The sequence below is a fragment of the Scyliorhinus torazame genome, chromosome 4, assembly GCF_047496885.1.
Source record: "Scyliorhinus torazame isolate Kashiwa2021f chromosome 4, sScyTor2.1, whole genome shotgun sequence".
Classification (NCBI taxonomy): Eukaryota; Metazoa; Chordata; class Chondrichthyes; order Carcharhiniformes; family Scyliorhinidae; genus Scyliorhinus; species Scyliorhinus torazame.
The window spans coordinates 166,587,325-166,610,134 of record NC_092710.1 but is presented as its reverse complement, the minus strand read 5'-3'; the positions used below and the strand labels follow the sequence as shown (position 1 = coordinate 166,610,134).

The following is a 22,810-nucleotide window of genomic DNA, read 5'->3' as shown; positions in this document are numbered from 1 at the left end:
CAATCCAATAATTCATAGATAATTAATTGTATTTGTTCTGAACAGTTAAATAAACCATTAGAGACAATACACATCGGCTTAGCTTAGATGAACATTTCAACGGGTACAACCTCTGATTAGCTCCAAGAATCAGTTTTGACTCACTGTAAAACTACTATATGTTTTACATCCGTCATAGGGATTCTTTTGTCAAAGATGGTGTAGCAGGGCACTTAGAAAATTTCAAGGCAATGAGGCAGAGCCAACAGGGTTTGGTGAGTTAAAAATCATGTTTAACCAACATATTGGAGTTCTTTGAAGAAGTAACATGTGCTTGGTTAAAGGAGAACATGTGGGTGCACTGTTCTTAGATTTCCAGAAGGCATTTGATGAGGTATTACATCAAGGTTTAAATGCTGGCCACACACCAAATATATTCACCCCTCTTTGACTGATACTATGGGATTTTAAAAAAAATCTATCCCCTCAGATGGATAAAGAGCCATGGGTCGTTTGCAAATAATAAGGAACATAGCAATCAAAACATTTTACGAAGATGAGATCAATTCATCTACTATCTCCTTCCTTGGAAATTATGGTACCCTTATGGCGCCACAGTAGCACAGTGGTTAGCACAGTTGCTTCACAGCTCCAAGGTCCCAGGTTCGATTTGTGGCTTGGGTCACTGTCTGTGTGGAGTCTGCACATTCTCCCCGTGTCTGCGTGGGTTTCCTCTGCATGTTCCAGTTTCCTCCCACAGTCCAAAGATGTTCAGGTTAGGTTGATTGGCCATGCTAAATTGTCCTTACTGTCCAATAAGGTTAGGTGGGGCTTCTGGGCTATGGGGATGGAGGTGTGAGTGTAAGTGGGGTGCTCTTACCAAGGGCCGGTGCAGACCCAATGGGTCGAATGGCCTCCTTCTGCACTGTAAATTCTATGATTCTATCACAACATCTAACCAACCCTTGAATAATTTAACTTTTGTTCATATAACTTTACCCAGAAGACCATTATCCACATTGGTTCCTAACATTTTTCTTGAACTTATTTTTCATCCATCTACACCCATATTCCCTTCTCGTGTAATTTTGGTTTATGTTTTAAGTTAGATATTCATCAAGCCTCCTTAGGCAGCACCTTTCAAATCCACGACCACTACCATCTCGAAGGACAACGGCAGCAGACACATGGAAACACCACCATCTGGAACTTCCCCTCCAAGCCACTCATCACCCTAACTAGGAAATATATCGATGTTTCTTCACTGTCATTGGGTCAAAATCCTGAAATTCCGTCCCCAACAGCACTGTGGGTCTACATACACCACATGGACTGCAGCAGTTCAAGAAGGCAGCTCACCACCACCTTCCTTGAGGGTAATTAGGGATGGGGAGCAAATGCTGAGCTAGCCAATGACATCATATATCCCGCAAATGAATAAACCAGTCAATGCTTCTGATCCAGGCAGTTTACATGAGTTTCAAAAGGAATGGGGCATTAATATTAATGATATTTCAACTTTTGGTACAGTTTAATACATTTACTAAATTTGCAAGCGATTTCTGCATCTTAGTGTCAAGAGGTAAGTATTATTCACTGGTACATTTGCTTCATGATGTGGAGATGGCAGCGTTGGACTTTAACCTGGTTACATTTGCTTCAGGAACAGAAAGGCTGGATTTGAGAATGATTGTCTTAATATGGCTCTTGCAGGAACATATATAACTGATGTGATACACTCAAATCTTTAACAGAGAAAAATATACCAAGGCACTTCATAGGGGCATGATCATAAATAAACAGATTATAAAGGCGTGCGGCACGGTGACAGTGGTTAGCACTGCTGCCTAACGGCGCCGCGGACCTGGGTTCGATCTCGGCCCCTGGTCACTGTCCGTGTGGAGTTTGTCCATTCTCCCCGTGTCTGCGTGGGTCTCTCCCCCACAACCAAAAGATGTGCAGGGTAGGTGGATTGGCCACACTAAATTGCCCCTTAATTGGGAAAACAAATGAATTGGGGACTTTAAATTTATGACAAAAAACTGATATAAAGGCAGAAGTAGTTGCAAGGGAGTATCTGTCTAGTAAGGGGAGTGGTTGGGTGAGAGACAATATACAAGTATTGAAATGTGGCCCCACAAATGTGATAACACAGCAGCACTTAACTGAGTGCGGCGAAGACTCTAATCAGAATCAGGTGGAAAACTCTCCATTGGTTCGTGTGTCACCAAGTACCAAGGAAGAAGGTTGTGGTTGCGTCAATTATCTCAGTCTCAGGACATTGTTCCAGGTGTTTCTCAAGGTTGTGACCTTGGTCATAAACATCTTCAGCTACTTTCTCTAATAACCTATCTTCCATCATAAGGTTAGAAGTGGGGATGTTTGTTGATGATTGCACATTTCAATACCATGTGCTACTCCTTGATACAAAAGCACCGCATGCTCACATGCAGCAAGACCTGGACAACATTCAGACTTCGGCTGACAAATGGCAAGTAAGATTCACGCCAGAGTGCAAAGCAATAATAATTTCCAACCAGAGAGAATCTACCCATCCATCTACTGTTCCCATTCAGTAGCATTACCAATGTTAAATATTTTATCATGAACATCCTGGGAGTTGACCATGAACTTTACTGGTCCAGCTATGTAAACACTGTGGCTAGAAGAGCAAGTCAGAAGCTAGGAATTCTGCAGCATGTAATGTACCTCCTGACTCCCCAAAGCCAATCCATCATCTACAAAGAACAAGTCAGGACTGTGATGGATTACTCCCCACTACTCTCCCTGGATGAGTGCAGCTCCAACAGCATTCCAGAAGTTCGACACCATCCAGGACAAAACAGCTCACTTTATCAGCAACCCATCCACTAACATTCATGCTCTCCACCTCTTGCATATAATTGCAGCAGTGTACATCATCTACAAGACATATTGCAGCAACACACCAAGCATCCTTCGACAACGCCTTACAAACCCATTACCTCTCCTGCCCAGAAGGGTAAGAACAGCAAAAATATGGGAGTACCAGTACATGCCCTTTTCCTTCAAAGCCATACGCTGTCCTGACTTAGAACTATATCGGCATTCTTACACTCCCGTTGCATCAAAAACATTTAAGTCCCTTCCTAACAGCTGAGTGGGTGTACTTACAGCACATAGACTGCAGAAGTTCAAGGCAGATGCTCTTCAGCACCTTCTCAAAGGCAATTAGAGATGGGCAACAAAACACTGGCCTTGCCAACGATGTTCACATTCCATGAACAAACATACAAATAACTAAGATTAAAATATCTTTGGTAAATTAGCACACAATTCACAGAACAGTTTGGGAGAATTAAAACGACTGTTACAATCAACACGCATGGTACAAATACCAATTCTTTGCTCTCCCACACTTGTTGGATTTGCTTTAAATGTAATAAATATCCAACGAACAATCAGAACAATGACCTTCAATATGTTATTATATGCAATTACTTACATGGAGAAGTGCATAAAGGGCTTATGTTTAGTAGCTGGTGGTTGTTTCTTTGGTGATCCCAATGAAGAATTACTGTCAAAAATTGCTGGTTCAACCTCATCATCACTGGGGATGTAATCTCCCAGAATGTGGTTCACACCATCTGACAAAAAAAATCAAACATAACGCAATGGAGATTGAACTCTATTTTAAGATCATTTAATAAAATATAATAGATAAAAACTGTTTGAAGTATATGAATATCTCAAAATGTTTACTCTTAAATAATCCTTTAGCCTCCTAAACCAAGTTTTCAAAGTGTTAATTTCTTCCTGGTGTAAATGCCAACATTGCAATCATTGTTAAAGCCTTGCAAACCTCCTTTGTATGATCACAATTAGACTATAAATAGTGCTATTGTTTCCATTCAGTGCTGTTCTCACTATTGGACTTCAAAATCTTTCACTGCCCAAAAAGTGTTACCTTCAAAGTTTTAATCTATATTTTTGACAAGTTGTTAGCAAAATCGATGCTATTACCATTACACCAGTTAAATACAGGTTGGGTAAATGGCGCACGTATGTTCCGAAATTAAACCTTTAAAAATATTTTCAATAATGAATATGTTAACTAAGTTTTAGAACAAAGAACAAATATTAACATAATCCAGAAATTACAGCTAGGAAATAATAGCACAAAAATCATTATTTTAACATTTTAAATTTATTTTGGGGCTGCTACTTTTATTTTATCTTTTTACAAAATGCGTCATGTAAAAAAGCTTGCTTTAAATTTTCCAGCATAAAAATTACATTTCAAGAAACTTTAGTCATTTGTGATATTCCTGCAGAGGCATTTATTGCAATGTAACTAACAATTACTCAGGCTCATAATCTCAAGTAGTCTTCTCTTTGAATTCCAATGCTCTGCATCATATAGATCCAAACATGTAATTCTATAATTATAAATGTATAACTATGGGCAGATATTCCCCTCAGGCAGCATTGGAGAAGATACAAAAGCACCAACTGTTCCATGAACATTATAGGTCAAATGATTTTGGCATTTCTTTCAGTTGCATGGAGGTTGAAATAGAAAGGTTGCCAGTGGAAATAAACCAGGCCCTGATAATTATTCCACAGCACTTTAACATAAGAATATACATCTGTTGGATATTTCTTTATTAATAAGAAATACATATTCTGTTGGATGATATGAACAGATCAAGACTGTCAAATATTTTTATTTACATACTGAAATAATTTGAAGAATTCAACCCAAGTGTAATAACTGGAATAATAAAATGACTATAGTGAAAATACAAATACAAAACACCACAATATGGACTTCTGGTGATGGCGGGCGGGAGGCAGCCGCACACTGGAGGGCTCCCGCTCAGGAATAGGAATTTTGAAGTTTTAACACCCGGTCCCGGGGGCAACGGAGGCTGAAAAGGCTGTAAGAAGGCACAGGGAGGAGAAATGTCCAAGTTTGGGAGAAAAGCGGCCGTGAAAAAGGGGGTTAACGGAAGTCCGCCGGGGGAGTGAAAAGGTCAGCGCAGGAACAGTAAGAAGAGCAGAGGATGGAGCACCAGGGAAGGCCGCATCGCTCACAGCAGAAGAAATGACCACGGTGACGGCTGTGGAACTTGAAAAACAGTTCACAAAACACATGGAAGCGATGAAGAAAGAGATGGGTGGGTTATTGAAAGTGCTGGTGGAGGAGGCGATTACCGCGGTGAGGGTGGCAGTATCAAGCGCAGCGGCGGAGGTGCAGGAGCAAGGTGAGACACTGAAGGAAGTGGAAGAAGCATTATCGCAGCACAGTAATCAACTCACCTCAATGGGGAAGGAGTTGCGAAGGGTGATAGAGACCGACAAGGGTCTGCGAGCCAAAATGGTAGACCTGGAAAAGAAATCTAGGCTACAGAATCTGAGGATTGTGGGTCTGCCCGAAGGGGTGGAAGGCCCGAGGCCGACAGAGTATTTTGCCACGATGTTGAAGCTATTGGGGAAGGGGGACGATCCCTCCTGAAATGAACTGGATCGGGCTCATCGGTCATGGAGGCCTGTACCAAAGGCGAGTGAGCCGCCAAGAGTAGTAACTCTGTTTCCGTAGGTATAGCGTGAAGGAGAAAGTCCAGTGCAGGGCAAAGCAGAAGCGGGTGGTGCAGTGGGCTGGAGCTGGTATACCCATATACCAGGACTTTACAGTGGAGCTGGCGAGGAGGCGGGCTGCCTTCAGTTGGGTGAAGAAGACACTGTACATCAGCAAGGTGCAGTGCGGCATAGTATATCCAGCTAAGTTGAGGGTGACCTACAAATCCAAGGACTTTTATTTTGGGACGGCGGAAGCAGCAGAGGAGTTTGCGAAGGCAGAAGGACTGTGGCAGAACTGAGAAATGGTCGTGTACCGATGTAGCCTCATGTAACTCTATTTTTTCACTGTGTGTTGGCGTATGTCTTAAATGAGTCAACGCTATATATTTGGACAAGGGAAGAGATGGGACTTTCATTTGCAATGATGGTTCTTTGGGGCTTGGGTGTGTATGCGGGGGTTGTGTGCTAAAGGGGATTTCTTGGTTTTCCTGGGACTGGGCAAAGGGGAAGGAGACCCGGGCGGGTCCTCCACACTGGTCGGTTTAAGCCGGCCAGTAAACGGGAGAGGTGGGGGGAGGGGTTGCGGCCATCGGAACCTGGTAGAACAGGTTTCGGTGAGTCTAGCCGGCGTGAAAAGTTGGGGGAAGGAACCGAGGTTCAGGGGAGGAGTTTACAAGAGGAAGTGGAGGGGAGGAGTCTGGAGAGCAGGGGGTGTCTACAATTCATGGGTGTCATTCACGGTACTCTTTTGGGGATTAGATGGCATTGAATATTGGGGGGGGGGGGTTGGGGGGTGGACTGTATATGTCAATGGTGACCATAGGCGATTCGGGATTCCTTTTTTTTCCCACCTTGGGAGGGTTTGTTTTATTTAGCTATTCTGTTTAGCTAGCCAATTTCTTTTCTCACATTCTGGTGCACACCATTTCATCGATGCTAAGATTTTCCAATACATTTAAAGATGAAAGTCTGAGTTACCTTAACCTCCACAGGTTATTTAGAAATGAAAATATGTCAGGTATACTCAGTTCAATTAATTGCATAATTAATCTTACAATGCAGGGCTTAGGTCTGGAGGTTATGACATGGGAAATAGGCTTTGGCCACGAGTGCTTAAGTAGTATACCTTAGGGTAGAATTCACCCAATCCGCACATGGCAGGTTTGGTGGTGGTCAGGAGCAGTGAATCTGGCAGGAGCCGCCCCAAGAAGACAAAAAAAAAATCAGAAAACCCGCCGGCATAAAACCCTGTTGCAATGCTCCTAATGGTGACTTAATGGCAGGTCACTCCTCCCACTCCTGGTGGCACGAAGAACATTTGAATTCATTTGTATCACATGAATACTCATTAAAACAGGTTGCCGCATTGGTGTCAAACCTGATTAATAAATGCTGCTATGCACAGAATGGCCTTCAGTTCACCAGAGGCTTCCAGGTGAGTGCAATAGGCAAGGCCTATCTGTCATAGTGCTGCAATGCTCCTGATGTATTGTTCGCCAGTGTGGTCTGTCTCCATCTCCATGCTGAGCTTCAAGGACAACACTGTGCTGATGGACCAGGACACCCCACCCCCCCATTCTACACATCAGTGTCTATCTGTACAGCACTGTGCTGCGAGACTCATGTAGCAAAGTTCGACTGGGGGACGGTTGTGATGTGACGGTGGACAGACAAAGACAGTGGGGTTGGTTATGTGGAAGGAGGGTTGTTCAAGGAATGGGGTGGAGGAAGGGAAAGGGCTCACAATGGCAAACAGAAGGGCAAAGTGGGTGATGAAGAGATTGAACAATGGAAGGCAGTAGGAAGACAGGGGAAGGAAGCCAAATTCCAAAATGCATCAATGTCCACCACCACAATGACAGGATCCAGTATTCAAGAAACATGGAAACATAGAAAATAGCAGGACTAGGCCGTTCAATCCTTCACGACTGTTCTGCCATTCAACATGATCATGGATGTTCTTCTATCTCAATGCCATATTCCTGAGCTCTCCCAATACCACTTGACACCTTTAGAGTTTAGAAATCTATTTCCTTCTTAAATATATTCAGTGATTTGGCCTCCACAGCCTTCTGTGGTACAATTCCACAGGTTCCCACCCTTCAGAGTGAAGAAATTTCTCCTCATCTCAGTCCAAAACGGCCTACCATTTCTTGGGACGTGACCCCTTGTTCTAGGTCCCCCCAGCCAGAGGAAACAGCATGCCTGCATCCTGTCTGTTCAACCACATCAGAATTTTATACGTTTCAATAAGATTCCCACCCTAATTCTAGGTTCCAGCTAATGCACTTGCAGTTGACATCATCTCTCCTCATGTAACAATCCTGCCTTCCCAAGAATCAATCTGGTGAACCTTCACAGCACTCCGTCTATGACAAGGAGGCCAAAACTTCACACAATACTCCATGTGCGGTCTAACAAAAGCGCTGCACAACTGCAGTAAGATATTCCTGCTCCTGAACAAGTCCTCTTGCAAAGAAGGTCATCATACCATTTGCCTTGCTAACTGCTTGCTGTACCCGCATGTTTGCTTTCAGCGACTGGTATACTAGGACACCCAGGTCCCTTTGTAGATCAATATTTCCCAACTTATCACTATTTAAATAATACTCTGCCATTGCGTTTCTCCGTCTGTTGGATAACTTCACATTGATCCACATTATACTGCATCTGCCATGTATTTGCCCATTTACTCAACTTGTTGAAATCACCTTAAAGCCTCTTAACGTCATCCTCATGACTCACATTCCCACCAAGTTTTGTGTCATTTGCAAACTTGAAAATATTACTTTTGATTCCGTAATCCAAATCATTGATGTATATCGTGAACAGTTGGGGCTCCAAACACTGATCCCAGCGGGACCCCACTAGTCACTGCCTGCCAGTTCACAAAAAGGCCCATTTATTTGTACTCTGTTTCCTGTGTACTAACTAATTCTCAATCCAAGCCAAGATATTACCCCAATCCCATGTGCCTTCGTTTTGCACAATAACCTCTCATGTGGGACTTGATCAAAAGCTTTCCGAAAATCCAAATAGACCACATCCACTGAATCACCCTCATCTATTCCACTAGTTCCATCCTACCAGTCCAGTAGGTTTGTCAAACATAATTCACTTTCATAAATCCATTAGTATTAGTGGGGGAAGCTAGAGAATAACAGGTAGCATCGGCACCTGCACATCGTGAGGCTCAAGGTAAATCGGTGGCATGTAGACAGTGAGAGAACTTGCAAAGGCTCTTCATTTTCTTTATAGTGTTGGTTGCTTGAGTTTGATGTTCTTCGTGTATTGGTGTATCATCCTCCTTGTATTTGTTTTGTTTGTTCTTCAGACGTTTTAGGACTGTTGCATGCTTCTTCTGGTGGTTGCATTACAAACGTCTTGAGGCGTTTCGTAGACTCATTGGCAAACCTCTTTGTGGATTTAGCTTGAAACCTCTCCCTTGCCTCCATTTTTTTTTGACAAGAGTGGTTGCCTTTCTACTTCTGGATGAGCCGATTTCTCAAACAATTGGAACTAAAGCAGATTGCACCGTGTACCTTTTGTTTGCTTCCTGTGTGCAGACGTTCACTCTCCTGCACTGTGTGCAGTTTTGAACCATTGTGTTGATAGCCCAGAGGATGCCCGGCCAATAGATTGTGTCTTCAGCTCTCTTTCTGCACTTTTTTGCCCCATTGTGCTCTGCACAGAGTTTGCTCAGAACCACCGATCTTAAAGATGTCGGAATTACTATTCTATTTTTTCACAGCAAAACTCCATCTGCAACACTCCGCTCTGCTCTCAGGTTGTAGAAACCGGAGCAGGATTCTCTGGGCCACCCTTCGCGAAGATATCTTCTCACCTTCTGCAACATTGGGTCCTTATTAGTTTCTTCTCTTAGTTTGACACCATCAATACAGGTCATCCATTGTGGAGGTTCTTTGTTGCGCTTCTTTACATATATCATTGAATTAACCCAGTCTGTGGGTACTTCAGTATGCTGAAGTATACCCAAGCGAGTCATTCTCTCTAGCTCTGCCTTTAGTTTATCCCTAAATGGCGCTGGCACACGTCCCGACACAAGAATCACAGGCTTCGCATCTTCCTTTAATTGAATTTCGTAGGTGTATGGTAATGTAGCAAAACCGTGGAAACTTTCAGGGAAATCATTCAGTATGGAATCTCCTGAAGGATGAGGGCCTGATGCAGCACTGTCTGCACTGTAGACTCGTCGCACTAGCTGCAGCTCCTCACATGCCTCAACTCCAATTAAAGACTCGCTGTCTGTTGCCACCACAGAAAATTTCAACTTGTTCTTTACATCGACCACAGGTTGATGAGTTTAGCTCTCGCACCAGTGTCGAGCACGACGAATACACTGCGCCATTTATCTTTAATAGCATTGTCCATTTATCCTTATGATTATCTGCCTAATTCACGATTGCTGCAGATTGGTACAAATACATTGTTATTTGGTGAGACTTAAGTCTCCCTATCTTTGCTGGAGATCGTGTCGACAAAGACTTTGCTACCCAGTGAGCAGCAAAGACTGTGTCTTTGTCTAGGCACAAATTTAGTGTACCCAATTATTTTTCTCCAATTTAGCGTGGCCAATCCACCTAGCCTGCACATCTTTGGGTTGTGGGGGCGAAACCCACGCAAACACAGGGAGAACGAGCAAACTCCACACGGACAGTGACCCAGAGCCGGGATCGAACCTGGGACCTCGGCGCTGTGAGGCTGCAGGGCTAACCCACTACACCACCATGCTGCCCCCCTCTATGCACACTTCAATAGCACTGATACTCTGTTCAGGCCTTCTCCGTGAATAACATTGGGCTGCAAAATTATTTCTGCCATTACAGATGGCACGTGTTTCCACATTCAGGGCATTGTCGTGGCAAATGCCGTTTGTCACATTGTGGACATAAGATGGATAATCGGGCCAGCCGCTCAAAATGGCCAACCGCACTGGGAAGAAGTTTCTTATTCAGCTGCGTCATCACACTAAAAGCGTTTGCCATCTCTTCTGCCTTTGCACCAAAATGCCGGAGATTCAATCTGATTCCTGCAGGAGACGATCCAGTACTTTATCACTGGAGATGCCAAAAACTATCTGATTGCGTATCATTGACAACTGGAGTGTGCTGAAGTTGCACGACTGTGCCTTCAATCGCAAGTCAGCGAGGAAGCTATTGAATGCCTCTCCCGCATTCTGGGTGCGCGTACGGAATATATAATGCTCAAGGGTTTCCTTTTTTTTAGGTGAGCAATGGCGATCGAATTGTTTAAGAACTTTGTCGAAGCTATTGCTGTCAGCCTCGTTTTCAAAGACAAAAGTGTTGAAGATTTCAATTGCTTGGGGACCTGCTACAGTGAGCAGCAATGCGATATGCCTCTCATTGGAGTGCAACATAAGAGTTTAAACTGTTGTTTAAACTCTTCCAATTCTCGTCTACGTTACTGGTAATCCAAAGCTGTTGAGGTGCCTTGAAGCCTTCCATTCCATACTTCGAAGTTTAACCGCGCATTGAGCACCAGATGCCAGTAGCTAGCAAGGGTAGTTGCAAAGATGTGTTTTCTTCCTTTTCCTTCAAAGTTATCTTTAGTGGTTTGGATTTTTTCGTACTGAATCTTCAAGTTCTTTAGTAAATCATCAATCCTGGTATGTCATGTTCTGTAGACTGGCCAAAGTAAATGATGAACTACAGAACATCTAGATTAAATAATTTATGAAATAACTGCGTGTTAAAGATAACTAAGATAAAGAAAATAATAAACACTAATTAACTATTGGAAAGCTGCTACAAAATACGTCTATCCACTAGCACAACTTACGCCCAACTCTCCAGCCATAGGTTCACATGGTGGGTTAACACTGCCACGGAGGTCGTGCATAACATTATGTACAAACTTGCTTTATACGTATAATCACAGATCATTGGGTTAACAGTTAATCTATTCATCAGTGGCCAAATGGATTCCATTCATTCACCACGAGCAACCAAACATTCATAGTTATGCCAAGTGAATGAGTGGAGTTCACAGCCACATTGATTGAATGAGATTATTCACAAGTTCTCATCCCACCTGGCTCAAGATGCAACACTTGAGAAATGGAATACTGCTCACCTCCATGTATGTTCGAGAGTCCCTGGGAGCATGAGAAACAATGCAATCTAAGTTGCCAAAGCTTAGCTGCCCAACTTCCCCCATAGCTCTCTCACTCACACCATTGTACTCAGCACCCTTTACCCATTCTGGTCTTCAATAACTCTTTTTCAAGAGAATCCAAAATTGATTCTGGATCCAGTGGCCCAGTAAGTCTTTCTACGAATCCTCATTCGAGGCAGATGGGAAAGGCGTCTGCACATATAGCTTCAGTAGGAAGCACTGCATGTGGGACAAGGCCAGGGGGAGAGTGAGGAGCAGAGATCCAAAGGTTTCTTGTCCAAGAGTCGCCTTTCTGCAGATGATTGAAAGGCAGTGCAGGGCATTGTGATTGTCCAGAGATCTGGTCCGTCAGGTATGCCACTTGTTCCGAGAAGGATTGACACCACGTGGGTTTGGAGGTTTCACTCTGCTAGTGGCCCTGAACACTCAATTTCTTTGCCTCTTGGAGCAACTGGGGAGCTGCAAAGCATTTCACAGTCAGCAACTCATCGGTGCATTTGGGAGGTGACCAAACGCCTTTACAGGAGAGACCATTATTATGTAAATTTTGCCTTGGACAGTGACAGCCAGGCTCAGAGATTCAAGAGTTTCTCAGCTATCTCTGGGTTTCCGAGGGTGCAGGGAGCAACAGATTGTGCCTTATGGATATACGGGCTCCAAGGCAGCAGCACCTGAGGGTCGTCAACTGCAAGGGCTTCCATTTCGTCAAAGTGAAGTTGGTGTGTGACCATCAAAAGCATATTTGTGGGAGTTGCCATGACTCCAACATCCTCAGTCACTCCCATGTGCCTAGCATCTTTCAGGGCCAGAGAATCTACAGGGATGGTTGCTAGTGGGTAAGGACTACCCACTTAAATAGTGGCTCATGGCTCAAGTGCATCGCCCTCAACCCTCCAGTCAAGGAAAGATACAATGCTGCTCATATTATAGAGCAGACCACAGGGCCGTTGAAGATGCGATTCAGATGCTTGGACCGCTCATGTGGCTCTCTGCAATACACACCATGAGAGTTTGGTGCATCACTGCAGTTTGCTATGCCCGTCACAATCTGGCTATTAAGAGAGGTGAGGCCCTGCCAGAGGGTGAATCTGAGGGGGAGGAGCCCTCCTCAGATGAAGAGGAGCAGGAAGCCCTGCAGTATGCTGAGGGACATCATATGCACCATGGTGTAATTGGAGGGAGACGCAAGAGGCGTGCCCATGATACCCTCACAGCTGAAAGGTTTCACCCTCACAGCTGAAAAGTTTCAAGAGGAGTAAACCTTTCAGCCCGGTCATCAGGAGACATCTCCTTCAGCCCATTTCGTGACTTCTGAATGAAATGCTGAACAATTGCTGAGAGGATGGATCCTGCCATTCATACTTGGGCCATAAATGCTCATGACTCACGAGGGTCAGATGTTAGCTGTGGGCATCAGTGTCATGGCAATGTGCTCACTCTGTCAACTTAAAGTCCAGCAAGAAGGAACAGCAATATGTATTGAGGTTGGACGTTTCCCATGCCATGTAAGGATGTAAGGATACAAACACTGCAACGAAGGAAGTGCAAACCAGGATTGGGCTCTCATCCTAAAGTGTTTATCATGGCTTCGGACACTAAGAGTGCGATCGAACAGCCATGCCTGGTAGCACTGCCAGCAGGCAGGGGCACTCACTGCCAAGATGCCACACTGGCATTTTTTGTGCGGTGGCGATCATCATCCTGGGTCTGAGTGGGCGACTGGTCTCCAGCAGCCCTGTGAGTGCCGGAGACCTGGGCTCTCCCAGCCTCCAGCTGTTGCGGGGACATGTCTGTGAGGTGTTCTCCAGAAAGTGACCCCCAGTTTAGCCTTGAACTACACCCCTTCGAGGGGCATGTCTCTGCACTGGTAGAGGGTGCAGGTGAGTACTATGCCGGTTCGTCCCGAGCTCCTCATTCTCAGATGTACTCTAGGGGCTCGGAGAGCTGTTGAGGGGGCTACCTGGCCACAGAAGCTGGCACCTGCAAAAGACAATAGGACAGTTTAGTGGATTGCAGGGTTAGGTGAGTTGAAGCCGAGATCTGTACTAGCTCTGCATCGTCACTGGAGCGATCCCAGTCCTCGCTGGTGAACTGTGCAGTAGCCTCCTCGACCAGAGAGGTCAATTATATCTGCCATCCCTCCCCCAATCTGGGCTCACGCTCACTTGTTGTGCGCATATTTGGCCTGTATGGGGACAAAAGAAAGAGATGTGATGAGAGGGAATGGAGCAGAGGTTGGTTGAAATACATGAGCTCTGTAGTGCCAGAAGGGAGAGAGATTGGACTTGAAACAAGACAGATGGGATGATGGTGTTGTGAAGGTTTTGTTGAGAGACTAAGGGCGCGATTCTCCGATTCTCCCAGTGTGTGGTGCGACAGGTGAATCTCCGGAGAGCCCATATGCAAGCTTCCCGACAGTCTTTGCACCTCGCAGGATTCACCCAAGTCCCGCAAGATGTTGGAATATGAAACATGCCCACAAGGGGCGCGACCAAACGGCGCACACAAAAGTCGGTTTAAAGTCAGTTTAAAACCGGCTTAGGCGAATTTACCCAGTATCCGCTGACAACGCGGGATGCACCGGCCTCCCCAGCTAAGCCACAGCCGGGCGCCATTCAGTACTGGTCCACACAAACATGGACGAGGCAGAACGGCACACGGGGTGACTACCGAGCCATCGGAGACCCATGGGTGGACAGGGTAAGTGCAGGGTGGTCCCCGGCCCTCCCCCTGCAATGTGGGCACCTTGGTACTGCCAAAATGCCTGGGAGGCATTGTCAAGCCAGCAGGAGCACTGCCTGGGTGCCAGGGTGGCAGTGCAAGGGTGCCCAAGTGGCTGGGTGGCCCTGCCAAGGAGGGTGGATTTGACGGATGGGAGAGTGCAGGGCAGGTAATTGGGACCTCCGGGAAGTTTGGGGGGGGGGGGGGGGGGGGGGGGGTGACGGGTGGTGGTCCTGGAAGGGAGGAGGTGCTGTAAGGGAGATTGGGGGTGCCTGAAGAGGGGGAACCCCCAGGAAACCAATAGTGGGGTGTCCCCACTTAGGGGGGGTGTGGGGTAGTGTCCATGTGTGTGGGGGGTGACATTGCCCATGGGTGGAGGGTGTGGGGGACCCACAAACTCACTTAGAGATCGGGGTACACTCAAAATTGTGGCCGCTCTCGGGGTTCAGCTCCCAGTGCTAAAAAAAAATTCTAAGTGCGGGCTAAACCGGAGAGAAACTCCCCAGGGCCCAAAAAAGTGACCAAGTGTCACTGAACAGCGGTGGGGAACTCGCCGGCGGGAAACTCCCTGAAAAACCCACCACAAATTGAAATTTTGGGGGGAGAATCGCGACCTAAGTATTGATATGTGCCCCCCCGCTAATGGATGTGAGATCCATGAGGATGTAGCCATTTAAGTACATGATGCCATGCTGAGAGTTTGATGGTGGAGGGAGCTGAGAGAGGACTTACCCTGGCAGAGCCCCTGCACTGGATGGCACTTTGTGAGCACGTGATGCCGCTGGCCTCTTAGGAAACTGCCTCCCAGGCTGGAGAGATGTGATGAAGTTGGTGTGTTTCTTTGAATCATCCCTGGAGTAGAGGATATGGTGGTGGGCCTGCACACCCTGGATAGGCGCTGAAAGCCGGTGCTGCCTTCTTCCTGGACCTGCTAGCTTTTTCCCCTCTGGGTATGTTGGCAGGTCTAGTGAAGACAGGTGGGCTGGAGAGAGTGAAAGAGTGCACTGGACTGGTACTTAAATATCACTGTGGGACCTTCCAACCTGTCAGCTGATGGTGGGAGGGCGAATCAGCTGCCAGGTTCAGAGGGAAATTCAACTGTGCATAATTAATGAGGTTCCAAGCACTGAATCTGGCATGGGATCGCACTATTCTGGTCGACAGACAAGTGCAACCGGAGCCACCCGCCACTGCACTTAATCTCAAAATGGGAGAATTCTGCCCTTGACTTTTTTCCAATAAATAGATGAACCTATACCAACCTTTCCAGTGCTCCAAATCATTTTGTACAGCAGTCTACAATTTAAAGTATGAAAGTATTTATATTGTACAATCATTTTGTGGAAGATCAAATGGCTGTCATCAAAAAATATACTAATTATTTGATTAATATAGCAATTATACGACACTAGATATAAAATACAAAAGTATAATATATACAGACCATCTTTGTTGTCATTCGGTGTCTGTTCCGCATGAGGAAAAACCTTGTACAAAGCAATTAGAATTCTTGTAAAGACATTTTTCAACAGAGGCCTAATGATGTGCGATAGTGCTTCTCCTGATGAGGTCACAGCTCGTTGTGAAGCAGGCACAATGTTCTGCATGGCAAGGTAGAAGTCCTGTGCACTTAAAACAATGGAGGAGACATCCAGCTGCAGCTTCTGACTAGTTGCATAAATCTGAGGATAGCGTCGGCGAAGGGCAAACAAGGCTGCCTCAGTGCAAAGTGCTTTAATATCAGCCCCACAGTAGCCTTAAAAAAACAAAGTTATTTTTATAATATCAAAGCAATTAATCCATGTGCCAACAATTCAATTAAAAAAGCATCACTACTAAAATGCAAAAGATTTACTTCATTTAGATTGCGAACTAAATCTGTTAATTATTATTGAACTTTCAAATGGTTAAAGCAGAGATGGTTACCATTTGACCCATCATATCAATATCAGCTCTCTGCAAGTGATTCTAGCTCCATTACCCCACCCTTATTCTCAAGTGCTTACCCAAATCCACTTGAAAGCCTCATTGAACCTGCCCCCAACACACTCTTTTAAGGCAATGCATATCAAGTCCTAACTACTCATTGCATAAAATTGTTTTTCCATATGTTGCATTTGGTTCTTTTGCCATTCACCATAAATTGGTATATTATGGTTCTTGACCCTTCTGCCAGTGGAGAGAGGTTTTCTCGATTACATTACCTAGACCCCTTATGATTTTGAGTGCCCATATTAAATTTACCCTTGACCTTAGTGTTTCTAAGGAAAGCAACTTCAACTTTGCCAATCTATCCATGTAACTAAAGTCCTCCATCCCGGAACCATTCTTGTGTATCCTCTACAAAGCTGTCACATCCTTCCTAAAGTGCAGTCCCCAGAATTGGGTATAGCTTCCCAGTTGAAACCAAACCAGTGTTTTGCAAATGCTCATCATAACTTCTTTACTTTTATACTCTCTACCCTTATGTCAAAGACCGAGAATTCCCCATGCTTTTAAAATCACTTTCTCAACCTACCCTGCCAACTTCAATGATTTGTACATCCCCATGTCTTTCTAATCATTCACCCCCTTTAGATTGTACTCTATTTTATATTGCGTCTCCTCATTCTTCCACTCAAAATATATCCCTTCACATTTCTCTGCATTACATTTCACCTGCCCATTTCACCAGCCTATGTCCTCTTGAAATCAATTACTATTCTTCTTACAGTTCACAATACGTCTCTAGTTTGAAATTGTTCCATTTATACCCATAATAACTTAGATAATTAACATATATAAATAAAAGCAGTGGTCCGAGAATCAACTCCGAAGGAACACCTTCCGCCAAATCAAAAAATAGCTGTTCACCAAGACTCTTTCTTTTTACTTAGCCAATTCTGTATCCATGCTGCCAGTCCCTTTTATTCCAGGGGATTTAGCTTTACTAGCGAGTCCATTATATTGTATTTTATCAATAGCCTTTTACCTTAAATTGGTATATTTTGACATACACAACATCAACTATATTATCCTCATCAGTCCTCGAGTCAAGTTAAAAACAATTTGCCTTTAACAAATCCATGCTGGTTTTCCTTTAATCAAACCACACTTTTCGGAGTGACTATTAATTTTGGCAAGGATCATCTTTTTAAAAAGCTTTTCTTGCAGCAAAATTATACTGACTGACCTATAGTTGCTGAGTTTATCTTGACACCTCTTTTTGAGAAAGGGAGTAACATTTGCAATTCTCCAGTCCTCTGACATGACCCCCATGTCTAAGGAGGGTTGGAAGAACATGATTTGGACCCCTAAAATTTCTACCCTTACTTTTAACAGCAACCGTGGATAGTATCCAGTTCAATCCTGGTGACTTATTATCTTTAAGTACAGCTAGCCTTCATATTACTTCCTCTTTAATACTCAGTCACGTTGCTTAATATTTTGCAGTATACACCTAATGCAGCCTTTGAACAAAAATACTTCCGACAATAAAACAAATTGAATCAGAGTGGGTGGGGTGTGCAGGGAATTGAGGGTTTCAAATTAACTTCAGCATTTCAAAATTAACTTCTGTTCTTAATCAAGTTTCTCTTGGAACCTGAGCACAAAATCAGCATGGCATAAGGCAGGAAGAATTTCTTCGACACTCAGTTTTTAAAAAAAAAAGTCAATGTAGGAAATTTAATCAGAACATGAAATACACAGTTGGATTTTCTGTCCTGAAGTATCTCCATCCAAACTACTAAACCAGCAGTTCTGTTTCGATGTTCAAGGTCTTACTGTACATGTCTCACATTTGCTTTATTCCTTATCTGTTAGTAAACTTCTTTTAATTAACTTAAGATTTTGATAGGATCCCTGAGTGGTTGACATGATCATTAAACCATAGCTTTCCAATGTTTACTAGTTTATAATCCAAAACACATTGATCGCCCAGTGTAGCACCATCAACCAAGACAACATTATCTACTTGAGCAAAAATATTCCAGGGCACACTTCTCAATATTCCTCCACTATGGTGGATTGAACAGGTTGGACCTAAACTCATTGGAGTTTAGAATGAGAGGTGATCTTACTGAACCATAAGAGTCTGAGGGGGCTTGACAGGATTGATGCTGAAAGGATGTTTCTCCTTGTGAGGGAACCGAGAACTGCTGAGTACAGTTGAAAAATAAGGTTTCCCATCTAAGACAAAGAGATCAGTGGAGGCTAGGTCATTGAATAGATTTTATAAATCGCCAGGGAGTCAAAGGTTATGGGGGAATAGGCAGGATAGTGGGGTTAAGATCGCAATCAGATCACTCACGATCCTATTGAAAGGCAGAGCAAGCTCGAGGGGCCAAATAACCTACTCCTGCTCCTATTTCATAAGGTAGCAAATGGCTGATAAAACATAGATAATGTACACGCATGGCATAAGCTATAGAAAGAAAGTTCGACTCTATAAGCCTATATTTGAATTCGGACAGGTTGCATATAGGCGGCACAGTAGTTAGCACTGCTGCCTCACAGCTCCAGGGATCAAGGTTCAATTCCGGCCTCGGGTGACTGTCTGTATGGAGTTTGCACTTTCTCCCCGTATCTGCGAGGGTTTCCTCTGGGTGCTCTGGTTTCCTCCCACAGTCCAAAGATGTGCAGATTAGGTGCATTGCCATGCTAAATTGCCCCCTAGTGTCCAAAAGGTTAGGTGGGGTTAGTGGGTTATGGGGATAGGGTGTTAGGGTTAGGGTTAGAGGTGTGGGCTTAAGTAGGGTGCTCTTTCCAAGGGCCGGTACAGATTCGATGGGCCAAATGGTTTCCTTCTGCACTGTAAATTCTATGATTCTATATTTAAGCATATGGAGCAGCAAACATATATGTATGGGATTCAGCAGTAACATTAAGCGCAACTGACCAAGACCAGAGCTTTGAAAGATTGTACTATGGACAAAATGAATCTGAGATCACATATAGAAACAGGGAGCACACCATTGGGTCCCTCAAACCTGCTTCACTATTCAGCAAGATCATAGCTGATTTGACTGTGGTCTCAGCTCCGCATTCTGCTTACATCCGATAACATTTGACTCCATTGTCAATCAATCAATCATTGTTAGTTAAGAATCTATCATCCTCTGCCTTAAAAATATTCATTGCTTCCACCGTTCTAAGAGTTCCAAAGATTAACGACCCTTGATTAAAAAAAAAATGTAATCTCCATTTTAAATGGGAGACCCCTCATTTTTAAATTGTGCACCCCAGTTCTTCTCTCTCCCAAGGGAAAACATCCTAGAGTCAATTAACTGACAGCTTCCCCCGTTTTGTTACACTTCCGTTATGTGGTTTCCCCTTATGCAGCTGCAGGTTCCAATTGCCTGGGTCCCGTGTAGCCAAACAGATTGTATGAGGTCAAAGGCCATGAAGATCTGTTTTTTACTGGGTCTGAGCACTTGCTAGGAGTTGAACAGTGGTCACCAAATACACTGTTTTAGCAACTGCAAAGCCTGCTGCTGACATCTTTGCGGATCACTCCGGCGTCGGGCCCCCCCAAACAGCAGACATTCTCCGGCCCCGAATGGGCTAGCAGCGGTGTGACACCATTCGCCATGGCGTCACCCGATGTGGACGGTAACGTTGTGTGGCGTCACTGACGCCGCATGACGCGACGGCTCAAAAGACGCGTCCCCCACCCCGGAAGACCCAACAGGATGGCCACCCGCCGCGCAGACCCGAGGTTCCAGGACCGCGACATCGAGGCGCTCCTGGACGCAGTGGAGCAGAAGAGGGAGTCCCTGTACCCCGGACACGGCTGCAGGGTCGCCCCACGCCTCAGCCGGCGTCTGTGGAGGGAGGTGGCAGAGGCCGTCAGCGCTGTGGCTCTGACACCACGGACAGGCACCCAGTGCCACAAGTAGGTGAACGACCTCGTCAGAGCAGCCAGGATGAATCTCCCCCCCCCCCCCGCCCGATGTGCGGCACATCTCCAGGTGAAACCAACCCTAACCCTAACCTCTGCACTATACGCGCAACCGATGGCGTGCATTCATATACCTGTCTAACACCGTTGCCCTTTAGCCCTGCCACCCACCTGATCCCCACAGGAGAAACGCGCACACAACAATAGGGAGCATGAGAGGACTGGAGGGGACCCAGCTGATGAGAGGCCACTCACCGTACATGAGGATAGGGCCCTGAGCCACCGACAGCCCGTCCCCATATCACCCCTCCCCCACATTCTCCCCCTCCTCCACATTCTCTCCTTCCCCCACATTCTCCCCTTCCCCCCACATTCCCCCACATCCCCCTTCCCCCATATCTCACCTCATCCCCCTCCCTATATCCCCCCTCCCCATATCCGCCTTCCCCCACATCCCCCATATCCATGCTCCCCATATCCCCTTCCCCCTCCCCATATCACCCTTCCCCCACATCCCCCTCCCCCACATCTCCCATATCCGCCTTCCCCCATATCCCCCTCATCCACTCCCCCATATCCCCCACATCCCGCTTCCCCCATATCCCCCCTCCCCCATATCCCCTGATCACCACCTGCGTGTCTAACCATGCATGCGTCATTGTGTATCGCAGGAGCAAACGTCGAGGCATCCATCCCCGCAGATGCCGATCGCCTGCAGGATGCCCCAGGGCAACCACGGGAGACGGAGAGACCTGAAGCAATAGGGAGACGACGCCAACGTCTCGTGCGGTTGCGGCGACGCAGGCGTGTGCCACCCAGTGACGAACGGGGCAGCCACAGGCCCCTGTCGCAGCCGAGCCACGACACCCCTACCCACGACACCCCTACCCACGACACCCCTACCCACGACACCCCAACCCACGACACCCCTACCCACGACACCCCTACCCACGACACCCCTACCCACGACACCCCTACCCAGGAAACTGAAATACAGGACAGTGACACAGAGTGGATGGGTAGAGACGAAACCGCCACCCCAAAGTACCATGGACTCAGAGTCGGACGATGCGCACCACACAACGCCACTGCTGTCTCCAAAAGCCTCCACCATCGCAGAGATACTCACCTCGGTTGGGCACTTTAGTGATGAGGCGTCAGGTACACTCACTGGTGTGCACAACACAGCCGTCCCGGTACAGCAGGTGGCGGTAGGAGCAGCAGAGGGGCCGGGAGGTCGGAGGGCATCCTGGCGCAAGCGAACATCTGCCGCCCAGATGGATCCCGGGTTCCTGGAGTTACCACACCCGCACATAGATCCGATGCAACCACCGACCCGGAGACGAGCGAAGAGGGTGGCGGCCGGCTTGCGTGCCACCCAGGCCGACACCGCACGGGTGGCGTCCGCGGTGGAGGCAATGGGTGCGACGGTGTCAGACATGGGGAGCGGTTTGCGAGGCCTGGGGCTTTCCGTGCAGGCGGCGTCTGTGGCCCAGGACATGGCTGCCCTCTCACAGGAGGCCATGAGCCAGAGCCAGCGCCAGCGGTAGATGTCAGAGGCGCTAAACGCCATGGCCCTGTCTCACCAGGCAATGGCCCAATCCCTGCAGGCCATGGCCCAGTCTCAGCAGGCCATCGCTGAGGGCATCGCCGCCATTGCCCATGTGCTAGCTGGCGTCGCACAGTCACAGACAGGGATGGCCAACTCCCTGAGCTCCATGGCTGCAAACCTGCAGACCCTTGTCGATACCAGCACGTGCCTCCAGGACTGGCAGCGCCAGGGGTCGGAGGGGCGTCGGATGGCCGGTCTGTTCGCACCCCCGACCCATGTAGAGGCCTGGGGGGCCATTGGGCACCCCGAGGGAGGAAGAGTAGCTGGCGCCCGTCCCTGGTCCCCCTGTAGGGGAGGTCCAGGAGCACTGCAGCACCTCGGACTCCCCCTCTTCCGTCCCAGGTGCATCGGGTGGGTAACGGGCAGGACAGGCTGGCAGCTCACCAGCCAAGTTGCCTGGGCCGCAGCCTGGCCCATCTAGGCCAGGACGCACCAGGAAACGGCCGCCAGAGGGATCCTGAGTCAGAGGGCAGTAATCGCAGGAGTCCACCTCCAGTTCTGCTGTACCGTCTGGGGAACCACCTAGGCGTAGTCAAAGGGCCCGTAAGGCCAAACAATTAGACACTGAGTAAGTTGGCACGGGTGCAGGGCACAGATTAGTTATAGGGGCTAGGGCACGTGTATGCACTGTTTGTTATTAAAATCACTTTAACACCTACAGAAGCTGCCTTTGTGCTCTGTCCTAAGCGTGCGGGGGTGTCACGTACGTTGAGCGGCAGTTTGTGTGAGGGGTGGTCTTACGTCAGCCTCAGGTGAGTCTGCCCCCTTCCCCCTGGGCCGCCCTCACCATCCCCCCGGGCAGAGGATGGGACCGTGCGCTGCAGTGTCACAGCCGCATGCAGGGATGGTCCGGGTGGATGGTGGTACTGTGGCCATGGGTCAAATATCGTCCAACGATG

General features: G+C 46.7%; 1 protein-coding gene across 2 annotated transcripts in view; it reads right to left on the bottom strand.

Moving 5' to 3' along the window:
* Positions 1-22,810, bottom strand: part of atad2b (ATPase family AAA domain containing 2B) — a 219,309-nt gene that overhangs the window by 95,458 nt on the left and 101,041 nt on the right. For both annotated transcript variants that reach the window (XM_072498861.1, XM_072498860.1), the window contains exons 16-17: positions 15,863-16,174; positions 3,464-3,605 (exon numbers count right to left, since the gene is read on the bottom strand). In XM_072498861.1, the coding sequence (XP_072354962.1) occupies positions 3,464-3,605; positions 15,863-16,174 (454 nt within the window). The remainder of the gene's footprint in view (positions 1-3,463; positions 3,606-15,862; positions 16,175-22,810) is intronic.